The sequence below is a fragment of the Schistocerca nitens genome, chromosome 2 (assembly GCF_023898315.1).
Source record: "Schistocerca nitens isolate TAMUIC-IGC-003100 chromosome 2, iqSchNite1.1, whole genome shotgun sequence".
Lineage (NCBI taxonomy): Eukaryota > Metazoa > Arthropoda > Insecta > Orthoptera > Acrididae > Schistocerca > Schistocerca nitens.
The window spans coordinates 887977868-887993934 of NC_064615.1; the positions used below are offsets into that span (position 1 = coordinate 887977868).

At 40.7% G+C, this 16067-nt stretch overlaps 1 protein-coding gene across 1 annotated transcript in view; it reads right to left on the minus strand.

Annotated features, from left to right (window-relative positions):
• The window catches only part of LOC126237196 (mediator of RNA polymerase II transcription subunit 14), a 171231-nt gene that overhangs the window by 128363 nt on the left and 26801 nt on the right, over window positions 1–16067 (minus strand). Inside the window, exons 5-8 of the mRNA XM_049947075.1 lie at window positions 13451–13576; window positions 13233–13365; window positions 8373–8509; window positions 7805–7908 (exon numbers count right to left, since the gene is read on the minus strand). Coding sequence (XP_049803032.1) covers window positions 7805–7908; window positions 8373–8509; window positions 13233–13365; window positions 13451–13576 — 500 coding nt within the window. The remainder of the gene's footprint in view (window positions 1–7804; window positions 7909–8372; window positions 8510–13232; window positions 13366–13450; window positions 13577–16067) is intronic.

Genomic DNA, 16067 nt, shown 5'->3' on the forward strand with positions numbered 1-16067 from the left:
GAAAAAAGGACATATAGTGTCAGTGAGCCGTTCCTAGCCCCCTCCTGTAGACATGGACGTTAATTGTGTGTCTCCAGTGTGTACGTAACAAACTGTTTATCGAAGTGTGAGTGATGGACAAAGTGCTCAGAATACAAGAGGACAAGGATGCAGCTGTTACTTTACTGACCTCCAAATTTAAGAGGATTTGGGAAATTGTCTCCGGTTATTTGGCGTTTGTTGAGTTATAACAGTAGATGATGCTGAATGTCTTTGTTTTTTCCATTTCTAAATAAGGAACGCCTAGTTTCCGACCAGGTCCCTTACCAGCAGTTAGATTCTCTGTGTTCTGAGTTCTTAGCTCTTTTCTCGGGCAGGTTAGGTTGTGCCACTAATTTTGTGGCCCACATAGGATGAGTTACTGGTTAAACTCACAGGGTGCCAGTTTTTCGGCAAAATTGACTTACCTGAAGCCTATTTACAGGTGTGACTGGATGAGGATTTTAAACGGCTCCTTGTGATTAACAAGCCCTTCGAGTTGTACCAAAATCCTCGCCTCCCATTCAGTGTGGTTGGTGTCCCTGTGATTTTTCAGCCTTTTTTTGGAACTAACACTGTCTGTTCCGGGGTGCATCAACTATCTCCATGACATTATCACGATGGGTGCATCCACAGATGAGCATTTACATAACTTGCACACCTTGTTCATGGTCTTACATACAGTAGGGTTCGAATACAACTTGGCTAAGTCACATGTTTTTCAGCTATCCATTGTGTGTTTGGTTTTTGAGGTTTCTTGGTACAGTGTTATGCCTTTATGTCATAATGGCACTGCAGTTGCAGCTCTGCCTCAACATACAAATGTCGAAGTACTTCAAGCATTTTTAGGTAAAATCGCTATCACAAATTTATAAATTTGTGAGTGCAGTAACATTGGCCTATCCCCTCCATGAGCTGCTCCAAAAGAATGTTCCTTTTCAGGGGACGCCAGCCCGTAAACACGTGTTTATGCTTTTCGTCTAAATTACACTGTAATCTGTTTGGCTACTTTCCATCCTGGTCACCACCTGGTTTTAGCTACAGACGCCTCTCAGTATGGACTCAAGGGTCATTCTCGATATGTGGATGGTTCCAAACATCCCATAGCTTATGTGTCAAAAATGCTCAACTCCATTCAGCAGTGCTACACCCAAGTTGAAAAGGAAGTGCTTGCTACCACCTATGTCCACACCAAACTCATGTGTTCTTGTATAGGTCTATGTTCCATCTCATTACTGGCCACATGCCCTTGGTTTCATTGTTTAATCCTTCTGCTTTGTTGCCCGAAAACGCATCAAATCACCTCCAGCATTAGGCCTTGTTTCTGTCTCACTACAACTGTGAAATACACTTTTGGCCCACATCACACCACATGCCAATGCCAATGCCAATGCCAATGCGCTGTCCCGGCTTCCAATGGGCCGGATTGCACTTTTGATCAGGATGAAGTCCTTTGTTTATACTCAGATGTTGAGGCGCAATATGCAGTTTACGGCGTGCTCCTGGATTGCAGCTGCTGTCACTGCCGACCCGATTTTGCATCATGTTGTTCACTTCATTCAACATGTTTGGCCAGACAGGCTGGAGGCCTGGGCTTCTAATCCTTTGAATAATTATTTTGCCTTCCTTCACTACTTTACATTATTTGATGGTGGTATGCTCTTAGCTATGTCATTTTAGTCTGAAATATAGTCCACCATATACAAAATCATACGAAAAATTCTTTCAGTGAAACAGCTGAGAATGGTCAGCTATACAAGAATCGACAGTATACATGGTATCAGGTGTGTGTGTCGATTCTTGTATAGGTGATCATTCTCGGCTGTTTCACTGAAAGAATTTCACATGATTTTGTATATGATGGATTATATTTCAGACTAAAATGTATAAAAAGAGATTAGGTTGTTACAATTGATACAGCTACAATTATTTTTCTTTTGGAAATACCCGGCATACTTAAAATTCATATTATTAATTGCACAATCTAAAGCTAATTATTACAATTTATTTATGGATTCATTGATAAAATAATGTATAATTTGGTGATGATTCCTCTTTTGTCAAGAAAGTATGTAAACTCTTTTGCTTTGTAAACTCTTTGGAATATTGTGAATACCACAGAATGTAAGTAGTATTGGGCAGGCCTCTGATGGAGACAGAGGTATTTAAAAGATTGACACTGACAATGTAATTTGGAATATTAAGTGGAAATTGTAAAACCGGTGTGATATTGAAAAATGCGACAAAGAATAAAATTCAAGAAATATACAGGCAAATCTTCATCAGTTATTTAGTCATCTCAGGAACCCGCAACATTAAATCAAAATTTCAGCTGCAAGAATGTACCCTAGACGCAAGAATTGAAGCCAAAAACAAGGGAAAATGAAGATGAATAAAAAGTTTTTCTTTTGTATATCTTATGCCTCTCTAAGCTTTTGAAACTAATGAAGACACTAAGAAATTTAATAATGATGTTTGAGAAAGGTAAGATTACAGGGTCTTGCATTCAAGTTACTGCCCTGTGGGTACATGTATTGGCCTGGCATTGACAGTGACATTGTACATCTTATGAAGGCTTTCACGACCGGATGACATATCTTCTGGTAAACCTTCCGGGATGTAAGGTCGTGGTCCATGAAACTCGTCAGCTCCTAACGTTTCGTCCAGAGCTGCGCTGGACACCTTCAGAGGGGTGTTTCTCCTCCGGTGAGTCAGTCGGCAAGACTCACCGGAGGAGAAACACCCCTCTGAAGATGTCCAGCGCAGCTCTGGACGAAACTTTAGGAGCTGAAGAGTTTCATGGACCATGACCTTACATCCCGGAAGGTTTACCAGAAGATATTGTACATCTTGTTGCGGGCTGTTCTGTGTGCTACCTACAGGATGCCGCAGTTGACGCTCTCTCTGTGACCCGCACCATAGTGTTTGTGGGAATGCATCCACGTTGATTTCGTAGGACGTTTGCTAAATTCTTCCCGGTTGTTAGTTGTCAGTGCTTTCACTATATTTCCATATGTTATCCTCTGACCTCTAACATCAGCTGTGACTATGATTCACACCTCTCCATAATTTTTTATATTGAAGGATTGCCTTACACACTTGTGATGGTTAATGGCCCACAGTTTGTGTCTCAGGAGTTCCACAGTTCTTGTGCCCATCAAGGCAGTCTCCATGTGAGTGCTCTTCTTTGCCTCCAGCCCCCACCCAAATCTAACGGCAAAGCGGAATGTCTTGTACGCACATTCAAGGTTCAAATGAAGAAGTATGTCATGGACTCCTCCACGGATGATGCCTGACACACTTCATGAGTTCCTACAAGTTCTTGACAGTGGGGGACTGGTAGCAAGTCCCTACATCTGCTCATGTCGCCCCACCAATGCCCGTCGGCGTGGCCCTTGTTGAGATGTGCTTCTGGTTCAGCCGTCTGGGCTCGGGGTTTCAGGTGCTAACCTAAGTGGATTCATGTCACGGTCCATAGACGCCAAGGTACCCCCTCTGCATGGTGTACATCAGTGATGGGCTGGTGGTGCACCACCACGACCAGCTGCATCCTTATGCCATGACAAGGGCTGCAGGTCTGCCAACTCTTCTACTCCTCCAGCAACTTTCCAGATCTCACAGAGTGTCTCCACTGTGGGAGGGACCCACCCTCCTTGTGGATGTTGCCACTTGAGGGGTTCAGCCCCAGCTGCCTGCAGCCGGGCTTTCCCATGATGCTTTGCTACAACCAGTGATTCCACCATCAGCCGGGCCAATGCTTTCGGGTGCTCCAACTCTCGCACCCCTTACCGAGCAGCCGTTGCCTTCACCACCAGTGCAGTTCCACCACATTGAGAGACTGGACATTGAGATGTTACCAGCACCCTGGTCACCACTCCTCTTTTACAGTACATGGCAGTGGAGCCCATGCCCCTACTCACTGTTTCCGGCCTAGAATCTCCTTCTGCCACCGCCATCGCCTGCAGCATATGCTGCAGAGGTCATGGATGTTTCAACAGTTGCCCTGATGCCCGCATCGGTGGAGTACATTTTCCCAAGGGGAGAGAGTTGCTACAACCCTGAACGTAATACTTGGATACATACTGCAGCACCAGGCCGCCAACATACTACACTTTTAAAATTCCACCAACAGCATCTACACGAGTCGGGCACTAAGGACAGCTGCGGTGGGCCACATGACTCGTGCACACAGCACAGCAGCCAGCATAAGCCTTTCTCATATTATGTCAATACTTATTGTCAGCAACTGCTTTATCAGTACATGGTTGTTACTGTGTTTTTTTCTATGCTTTCAAATGTTATTTGCTTGTATATGGAATAAGAATAAACTTTGCTTCATTATAGTCCTGCTGTTGTTTGTGCCTTATAGTATGATACAATCATGACTGAATCTAAACCTACTAAGCCGTGACTCAATCACATAAATACAGGCATTTATACAATGACGGGGTGGTAAAAATAGCAGCACTAATAAAGAAAAAATCCAATGTATTAATTTTTCCTTTCTTCCCTGTAAGTTAGAAAAATCGGTAGAAATGTCACAAATCACACAGAAAAGAAGATCTCTTATAAATGTTATTTCAAGGTGCAATTGGCTCTTGCTACAGAAACTTTTGAGAAAAGAACATAAATTCTGTCAGCAAAAAATTGATTGCTAATTGGTGTCCATGTTCACTCCACATAACACACTTCTTATTTACAGTGTATGTATTAAGTGGAATTCAATTTGTTTGCAAGATAAATAACTAAGCTCTAATAAATTCTGGAGCTGAATTCACACTTTCATTACCTCCGGAACTTCAGTTTTTTTTATAACAACAATACTAATAAAACAATTTGTTATTTTATTCCTCAATATGGTCAGTACTCATTATAAGAGGGTTGGAACTTAAATAGTGGCAACTATTTATTCACAACCGATACAAAAGAGATATATCTTTGCACCTGTTACTGTCCTTCAAAGTAGTCACCAGCATTGTGTAGAACCCGTTGCCAGCAATGTGGAAGGCGTAGTATACCATTAGCAGAGCCTGTTCTGTTGATGGTGCAAATGAAGCGGTCTAAAGTTATGGTGATTCTCGTGTACAACTGTGATGGTATTATCCTAACGCATTACATTCCTCCAAGGCAGACTGTCAACGCACAGCATTTTTTGGAGCATCACCTATGACCAGCTTTGCGAAAGAAGCAGCAACACTTTCTGCACAACCCACCCATCATTTTGCATGACAATGCATGGGCAGACACAGTGCAAGCAGAAGCTGCTCTGTTCGGTCTATGGGACTGGGAAGTATTGTACCATCCACCATCCTCCCCGGACTTAAGTCCTTGTGACTTTGATTTGATTCCGAAGATGAAGGAACCACTTCATGGTATTCGTTTCAGAACTGTTCCAGAGATTCAACAGGCAATAGACCGCTCCATTCGCACCATCAACAGAACAGGCTCTGCTAACGGTATACTACACCTTCCACATCGCTGGCAACAGGTTCTACAAAATGCTGGTGACTACTTGGAAGGACAGTAACAGGTGCAAAGATATAAATCTTTTTTATCGGTTGTGAATAAATAGTTGCCACTATTTAAGTTCCAACTCTCGTATAACATGTACGGTGAAACTGTCATCAAATTTGAATATGCTCATACACATAAGAATAATAATGATGACAACAAAGCATGATTCCAATCTTTTAAAGTCTGAACAAGAGAATAGCTGATAGCACCGAGCCCAGGCTCTATAGAGGACATTTCAACATCTCAAATGTTTCCAGAATGAGATTTTCACTCTGCAGCGGAGTGTACGCTGATATGAAACTTCCTGGCAGATTAAAACTGTGTGCCCGACCGAGACTCGAACTCGGGACCTTTGCCTTTCGCGGCCAAGTGCTCTACCATCTGAGCTACCGAAGCACGACTCACGCCCGGTACTCACAGCTTTACTTCTGCCAGTATCCGTCTCCTACCTTCCAAACTTTACAGAAGCTCTCCTGCGAACCTTGCAGAACTAGCACTCCTGAAAGAAAGGATACTGCGGAGACATGGCTTAGCCACAGCCTGGGGGATGTTTCCAGAATGAGATTTTCACTCTGCAGCGGAGTGTGCGCTGATATGAAACTTCCTGGCAGATTAAAACTGTGTGCCTGACCGAGACTCGAACTCGGGACCTTTGCCTTTCGCGGGCAAGTGCTCTACCATCTGAGCTACCGAAGCACGACTCACGCCCGGTACTCACAGCTTTACTTCTGCCAGTATCCGTCTCCTACCTTCCAAACTTTACAGAAGCTCTCCTGCGAACCTTGCAGAACTAGCACTCCTGAAAGAAAGGATTCTGCGGAGACATGGCTTAGCCACAGCCTGGGGGATGTTTCCAGAATGAGATTTTCACTCTGCAGCGGAGTGTGCGCTGATATGAAACTTCCTGGCAGATTAAAACTGTGTGCCCGACCGAGACTCGAACTCGGGACCTTTGCCTTTCGCGGGCAAGTGCTCTACCATCTGAGCTACCGAAGCACGACTCACGCCCGGTACTCACAGCTTTACTTCTGCCAGTATCCGTCTCCTACCTTCCAAACTTTACAGAAGCTCTCCTGCGAACCTTGCAGAACTAGCACTCCTGAAAGAAAGGATACTGCGGAGACATGGCTTAGCCACAGCCTGGGGGATGTTTCAGCAAGGTTCGCAGGAGAGCTTCTGTAAAGTTTGGAAGGTAGGAGACGGATACTGGCAGAAGTAAAGCTGTGAGTACTGGGCGTGAGTCGTGCTTCGGTAGCTCAGATGGTAGAGCACTTGCCCGCGAAAGGCAAAGGTCCCGAGTTCGAGTCTCGGTCGGGCACACAGTTTTAATCTGCCAGGAAGTTTCATCTCAAATGTTAGTTTCCTAATATATCTTTGGTATGCACAGCCATATGAAGGCATGTGTTGTCATGGAGTACTACCTGTGAAATAAATTCCCACATTTTTATCATTCAGAAAACTTTAATTATTAGTAGCAGATTACTGTAGCAACAAATTATCCCAATTTGCCCCTTATCCTGGACATGCTACAATAGGATCCTTTACACCCTAAACAATCGCTAGCATGACATTTCCAGTAGATGCCAGCACTCTCATTTATTTCTTGATTGGATACAATGTGTGCATCTGCTCCACTGAGTTGTGGCTCACTTCCTGATGAGTAAATGTTGTTCTCTACAACTCACCTCCCAGCACAATTCAATTAAGAAATGCATATTGAATGTAACATTCTAAATGTGACTGAAATCTTGTCTGCTTGAGATAATTGTGCAATCATATTAGTACCCATAGGTTAAACAAGCCGATATAATTGAGATCAAAATGGAAGTATCCATGCAGGTCAGGGACTTCAGTTCAACTTTGTAGTAATGTCATCAACAATGATGCACCTTTCAATACAACTCTGCTGATCGATCTCCAGTTTCACTATCTCAGTTTGTATGCATACTGGTCTTACATTCTACCGCTTGCATCAACACTGTCTTTTGTTAACGCAAGTTTCAATACATTCATATTCTCTTCATTTACATGAACAGGTGTCTTCATATTGAGCTTTCATTCTACAACAGATTTCTGACTGTTTCTCTTCCTATTCCCACAAAAAATTAATAAAACATTTTTGTTGTTCTACAGTAGAAAACAATGTTCCATAGTAACACATGTCCATAAACATTGTAGTAAAATTATTGTTATATAATAAGTTACCATTATACTTTTCACTTTGCCATAAAATGACAATTATTTCGAGTCAAAGCAGAAGTTTATAACATACCTCCAATAGGAAATGGATAAGCACTTTCCAGGTGTGTACTCATCAACATGAATATGATCATCTAAACGATCACGGCACAATCTCAGGGTCTGAGAATACAGCACCTAGAACATGATATAATGAGAAAATATTACAACACTGGTTAAGATGATTAGTATACTAATTCTATGTTTATACAAAAAGATGCACAATGCTAGCAAATGTAAATAAGAAAAGGCCAAATTTTTTTGTCACCAAATAAAGCTAAAGCATATACCTTCCTGCTATTATTCACGAACAAATGAATAGCTACAATCATGAAACATGTTACTACACTTAGCTGTACATGTATAGCTATGGGAGTTAGCACAGTACCACTTAAAACATGTCAGTTTCATATTTTGCTGACAAAATTGCTCATATAGTGTCTATATTACAAGGGAAAGGGGAGAACAATATAAAATTTCAAATGCAGAGTGAAACCTGAAAAATTGTTGTTTAATATTCAAATGAAAGGCATTTCTTTAGAGAAACATTATTCAGTGATAATCAAAAAATATCCAATATGTTTCAAGCACAGAATACGTACCTCCAGCTGAAGGCTTTGGCAGAAATGATGCAAACAATTGTACACTTCATGCAATGGTTGTGGATTATCCACAAGTCTTGACTGTATTAACTGATGGATATACTGTATTTGTAATGAATGAACTAGTGCCTTTCCCTCTGCAATATAACAAATTAAGAATATGACAATCATTCACTTAATACTGCACAGAATATATTGTATATGAACAAAATATTCATATGAGATTATAATAAACGTTAAAAATAGGAAAACAACATTCAGAATAATTTCATGAGCAGCCTGCTATCTACGAAATGAAACAATGTAGGAACAGATAATAAAAGTATTCCACCGCAGCCAAAACTCTGTGTAATCACAGCAGAAAAAAAAATCAGCAGTACTATTCATGATAATACAAGATTAAATTAATAATAATAAGAGATATGACAGGAATAAGTTGGGTGTACTGAGCTGAGAAGACTGAAAAACCATGAAATTAATTTAGAAAAAAAGTATCAAAAACTAAATCATGTTAGGTGGAAGGGATAAAAGAACAGGTATAATTCAAAAAATAAGAGTACTAAAAGAAGGTAAAACAATCAGGAAGGATTTGCAACAGATACACGGCTCAATATAAAGAAAGAGAAGATTCTCTCCACAGAGAAAAAGGAAAATAAATAATAACATAACAGATCAAAGATATTACAGTGTAGGCTTTCACGGCCAGTATTGTTTTCACTTAAAACTTCTGGGCTGATAGGCCATGTTCAATGTATAAAACTCTCCCCTGACGTTTTGTCTCCGACAGCAGGAGACATCCTCCGAGGTAAATTTTATCCAGTTTAACACCTTTGTCTTTCCTGTTAAAATTGTACAGTGTTTCTCAATCTCAATAGGCTCTCTATACACGTGCCCATAATTTATTTAATAAAATTGCTGCCAAATAGCCATATACAGTTACTTTGATTAACATTTTACATTTACATTTTACATTTTTGCATATTCATATATTGATTTCACTTTACTGCACAGTTCTATGGGATATCGTTCACAGGCTTCGTTAAACAGTTCACATACACATGTTGTGATTGGGTCGTGATAAGTTTTGTTTTTGCAAATTAGATGATGAAAGCTGTGAATAGAAAATCTAGTTACAACATATCGCAGTTCGAAGTTTGGTGCTGTCCATGAGCAGTTCGTCATTGCTTCGGTGCCATAGAACTCCAGCTATACATTTTCTCGTTTGTCCTCCATGATCTTCAGTTGATTTCTGGAAGCCCTGGTGTGTAGCATCATATATCGAAGTTTGATGTCTTCAAATTACAATTGTCTCTCTCACTAGCAGGTACACTAGTCTAGATCTTGTTGTCTTTGAGAGACCTAGTGCTCTTTTTAGGTAAGTTGATTTTACCTTTTCTAGTGTTTCTAGATTTTTTTCTGTCAGGTGGTCTCGTATAACCCCCAACCCATAGGCCAGGATTTGCAAGATTTTTGCGTTGAATAATTTCATGGCCGTTACTAGACTGAGTAGGCAGGTGTTTTTGATGTCCTGTATTGCTATTATTGCTTGGGCTGCACGTTCTGTTGTATGTTTTGTGAAACATTTGGCTGTTGGTTGCAATGTCAACCCTAGGTATTTAAAGTCTGATGCGACTTTTATTTTTTGTCCTCTGATGTTGATTTCCGCATTCTTGGGTGTTTTGCCCCCTTTTCTGAAAATCACAATTTCTGTCTTTGTTATGTTTATGTGTAATTTGTGTTCACTGCACCATTTGCCTATTTTCTCAATGATTTCCTGCAGCTTCTGTATATCCGTTGAACCTACGACTATGTCGTCAGCGTATGCATAAACATGTACATCATCTTCATTTTCTCCAATTTGCAGTACTTATTCAGTGGCAAGAATGTACAGCAAAGGGCTCATTGGGTCACCCTGTAAGACTCCATTTGACTGCAGAATGAGGTTCGAAAAAGAGAGGTTGTCTGATATTGTGATTAAGTTGTATTGGAGGATTGACTTGATTATTCTTGCCCATACGCTATCTTCTCCCATTGTGTTTTCCAATTTTCGGACTAAGAGATCTCTTTCCAGTAGGTCAAAGGTTTTGGTAAAGTCTATGAACACCGTGTGAAACATTTGTTTCTTTTGTAGCGCTTCGTCGATGCTGTTTAGAAGAAGCCTGACTGCCTTAAGTGTTGATCTTCTAGATCTGAAGCCCATTTGTCGTTCTGGGAGATGACTGTCCACACAGGCTTTGATTTTTTGCGTAATTATCTCGGAAAACATCTTGAACTGCGTATTTTCCAGGGCTATGCCAGAGAAGGGTAACTTTGGGCTGGTGTGTCAATCACATTGTCAACAAGGCATACCACCGATGTAACAAACATCAGGGTATGAGGGGAGCATTGCCACACAACTTCAGAGTGAAGAAGGCAGAAACACAAACATCGCACTGCTATATAACAAGACACTGTGAATTGACAATACATAATTTCAATGCCAGGGAGCCACTGCAAAGTCAAACATAATCAGAAAGACCTAAGCTAGGCAACACTTAATTATTATTCAATTGTCACAAAGAGGAAAGGAGAACTAATGAGACCAATAAATGAGGGCAAATGTACTCACACACACAGAGCCATCGTATAGGCGTAGGCTTGGACCTTTAAATAATGAGGCTTTTAGAGTTCAAAGACATGTTCAGTTGTGCAGTCATTCTGTCTTTGACACTAGAACCAGAGAGAATGACAGTTGTTGAATTTCAGTGAAACCACAACAAGCTGATCAATGATGACCTGTCTGCTACCTGCTTACTGACTTCAACACCGAGAAGCTACTAACCTGATGTATACCACAGCTGTGGTATGCTTTTGCTGTCTATTGGGTCACTGTGCTTAAGAACACTGGTGTACGGCCAGTCTTCCTCCGCTATGAGTCATCGCAGATGATTTACAAGCTGCCATCTCCATTCCAACCAGGCGGGTCGCATCCCCACAGGCTTCTGACCTGCTCATTCAGATCTGCTGCAGTCATGGTTGATCCATGGGGGATGATTGTGTTCTATTCTCCATGACAGCTGACATCCTGGGTCACAGTCAGCTATCTCCACCTGAGTAGACAACGGGCTGTCTTCGAAAATGCTGTCGTAGGAGCCGCACTGTATTGTGGAACATTTGGTTGGTGACTGCTCCTTTTCCTACACTGCCACCAGAACAGGATGTGCCTTGTCGCTGACAAGGCATTGCAGCAATTCTTCACAGCACGTGTGCTTACGCCCTGCCACCAACTGCCACTATGAAGACACTTATAACTCTGTCCACTCAACACAATAAACAAATATTATTGCTGACATCACTGGGTCACTGTCACCTCCAGGTGTAAACTGAACAACACTACCAAGATCTGTGCTTGGCCTCTTGCTCACAATGTGATCCCAGCTATCTGGGTCGAAGCAGTATTTGTTGTGTATACGCATTTTCAAAGGATGGAAGAAAACATGAAAGTTCCTTTTCTCACAGCATTACACACTACCGAATTATAGAAACTGAACATAAAAACTGCTGATTGGCATCCATAGAAATGGATAATCATCGAAAAGTGCTTGTGTTACTTGCACATTCATGGTGTTGTTGTTGTAGATGTAGATGTAAATGTAGTAGTAGTAGTAGTTGTTGTTGTTGTTGTTGTTGTACTCTCCAGTATGAAGACTGGTTGGGTGCAGCTCTCCATGCTACTCTATCCTGTGCAAGCCTCTTCATCTGCAGGTAACTACAGCAACTTACATCCTTCTGAATCTGCTTACTGTATTTATCTTTTGGTCTCCCTCTACGATTTCTACCCTCCACACTTCCCTCCAATACGAAACTGGTGATCCCTTGATATCTCAGAATGTGTCCTATCAATCGATCTCTTCCTCTAGTCAGGTTGTGCCGCAAATTTCTTTTCTCCCTGATTCTACACAGTGCGTCCTCATTAGTTATGTGATCCACGCAACTATTCTTCAATATTCTTCTGCAGCACCATATTTCAAAGGCTTCTGTTCTGTTGTTGTCTTAATCATTTATTGTCCATGTTTCACTTCCATATATGAGATGGCACATTCATAACATACAAAAACCGTGCAATTAAATGCACAAAAAAGTAGCTGGTTAAAATCCTAGTGGAAGAAGAAAGTTTCACAACCAGTATTTGGCAACACTGAATGATACAGTGATGGCATATTGTTCCTTATTAGCACCAACGCGCTGGGGTAAATTCAAACCTTCTACTACGTTTCTCATGAAGTAAGCTGCATAACACTGTTAATGAGTATTCAGTTTCCACATGGGTCCCAGCAGTGCTGGTACAACTTCAGAGAAGCACGTTGTGCACTGGCTTTCTTCTTCCCTTTCACTCCATATTCAGCCGCAACAATGCAATACACTACACAAGCACCCATCACACTCCAGCATACAGTACAGACCCATATAACACTTCATAACAAGTTGGAAGAAGACAAAAACGACATTAATGCAACACCCTTTATGATCTTACCCAAGATAGTAATATGGGATTTCTGCATTCACCTGAACATTCACTGACAAGTAGCGCAGATGCCAATGACTTGGTCTTAACCTAAACTGCATGCCTGTCAGCAAGAACAAGCATCATAACAGTTTAACAAAAAAAAAACATGCAGGCCAACACTTCAATCAGAATGACACTGATAACAACTGACAAAAAGAAAAAAAATAATAATACCTGGTTAAGAAGTAGATAACTGTCAATGTAATGCACTATGGCTAGAAATGACTACATGTCTACAGACAACTCGAAAAGCTACTAGTTGTTGAGAAAAAATTACATTAGGTAATAAGAGACTAGTACTCCTTAAGCAGTACCTCCAGTCTCTTTATCTTCTACCAATATATCAATGTCCAACAGTCGCCATGGAATATTGGGGCCATCACCCATCACAGTTAGTGATACTTCAAACTCGTGCTCTACAGTGAAAGTAACACGGCCACTCTCAATCTGAAAGAAAAAGGTCCTCTAATGAAAGAAACATTCAATTTAAATCTGTTGAAAATAGGAATGACAAACTATCTGTTAACAATACCTTGAGATTTCTCATCCGAGTTGGCAGATTTCCAGTAACTAACCGGTGCTGGATAACTTGGTTGAGTCGCAAAAGGGTTGCACGGCGTTCTGCTGGTGTTATTGGGTCTGGAGGAACAATTCTCTCCTGCAGTTAAACAGAAGAGCCACAATATCACATACTACATTGATGTCTATGCTTATGACTCTACTGTACATTATATCTACATCTGTAAACCTAGCGAATTGTAAGTGCTCTAGGAGACAAAGTTCTCTCAGCACTTATTATTACTGAAAGTCCTTCTGCACTGGATGCAGTTTAAGAACATGCTTTGTCTTGAAATATGTATTTTATGGTAATATTAATTCCAGTTACAGAACAGTATGGAGGCCTTTCAGAACTCTTTGAGAGAGAAATGTTGCATGGAACCTTATTAATATCTTTACTCTTGTTAATGTGCTTTATTTCATCATAAACTTAAGCACACTGTAGTAATTATGACAAATTACTGTTTTCTTCCTTCTGTTTCCTTAACCTGTACCGTCTATAAAACAAACTGTGCATGACAGAAGCACGATTTCCATAAACAAGCAGTTCTGCTTCGGGAAATATAAACATATTCAAAGGGTAGTTGGAAGTGTATGTTTCAGAGCAAACAGGATAAAATATGAAATACATATCAGACTACATTCACACACCTTTATGCCACAAAAACATTATTACAAATGACACACATGATGTACCAGGGAATTCAAGATTAGCTTAGACACATAAATATGGATAGGCTCTGATCTTGCCTAAAGCCTTCCTTGTATGTTATGCAAAATAGGGCAAGGATAAGGAAAATAAGGATTTAAAACTGTCAATGATGAAATCATTAGAGATTGAGTACAAGTTTGGGTAGCCCAAAAATGAGGAAGTAAATCAACTACACTCCTTCAAGGAGCCAAGCCAGTATTTGCCTTCATTTAAAGATGGATAGGGATTTGAACCACACATCTCATAAATGAGAGTTGGGTCTGTAAGCAGTGAAGAAGAGCAGCTTGGTGGTCGTGCAGTTAAGCACCAGACTACAAAGCCCAAGGCATAACATATTTCCTGGTAGCTCAAGTGGCTTTCATCTCCAGTAGCAATTTACACATGTGAAAAATTCAAGCTGCAATGTAGTTCACTTTTCATGCTGGCTCAGTGAAACAGTTCTCAGCCTGGAGGAAGACAATAAGACCATGTATATTAATGCTCAGTGGTGTATAAACAAACCTTCAGATTCAATATAACTTTTTGCTTTCTGGTGGTGACAAATATGAGAAGTAAATGTGGACCAATAATTAATTGCAAGAACTGAGTATGGTGGTATTAAGATTTTACCACTATCATTTCTGCCTTCAGTAAAAAGAAACCAAGTGGGGAAGTACAATGTTTTAAGACACTCGGCTCGCATTTGGCCATCCTATTTTAGGTCTTCTACAGTTTCCCTAAATTACTTAAGGCAAATGCCAGGAAGATTTCCTTGAAGACACGTAGATGGTTTCCTTCCCCAACTTGAGCCTGTGCTCTGGCTCTTGCTTCTTCTATCATTAAGAATATGCAGAACAACTACAGAAAGAAGTAAATGTTCTAGCTAAAAAGAATTTCAACTCCGCAGGGTCAATAAAATATCAGACACATTTGGGTTAATAGACATGATTCAGAAGCACTGTTTCATTTACCAAATTTCTCAAAAACTCTGACAACATCCTGCTGCATAAAGCATTAAAATACCAATGTCACCTTGAAAATGGATAGAGGACTCACCACTGGCCTCTAGGATCCTACGCAATTAAAATACATGTGTTCCTTTTTTGCAGAAATACATAAATACGAGTAAGTATTACAGCCCAGTCCTTACATTAGCTGATTTATGGGATATGCTTAAACTGCCTCAGTTAAAATTGTCCATTTCATGCAATATTCATGACTGACAAGCTCATAGCGATTCAAAATTACAGTTGGATGAGTAGAAATAACATGAACAAAAAATACGCAGACTTGTTGAAGTATATGAATAATTTTGAAACGTTATTACAGAAACTCCAATCTTCTGCCAAAGTGCCTTTGTAATGTTCTGTGTCCCTTTTATAGGTGTTGATTGTGACAGGCATTTAATGGCTCCTCTAGGACAGTTTAACAGTTGCATCATTTCTGTGTTTTAACAATGCATGGCCACGGAAGTTTGTGAAGGAGTTTTACAACCTACAGTGTATATTTAAAAAGGGCCCAATATGTACTTTATATGTTACAAATTCTAGTGTATCAAACAATGGAAAATCCTGGATGGAGTGCAACAATACTATGAGAAGGAAAGTTGCTACTCACCATATAGCGGAGATGCTGAGTCCCAGATAGGCACAACAAAAAGATTTTCACACTTAAAGCTTTTGGCCAATGGCCTTTGTCCACAATAGACACACAGTAGACACACATAAGCACACACACCCACACACGCAAATGCAACTCACAAACATGACCGCAGTCTCAGGCAATTGAAACCGCACTGTGAGCAACAGCACCAGTGCACGATGGGAGCGGTGACTGGGTAAGGGAAAGGACGAGTCTGGGGTGGGGAGAGGGAGGGATAGTATGGTGGGGATGGCGGACA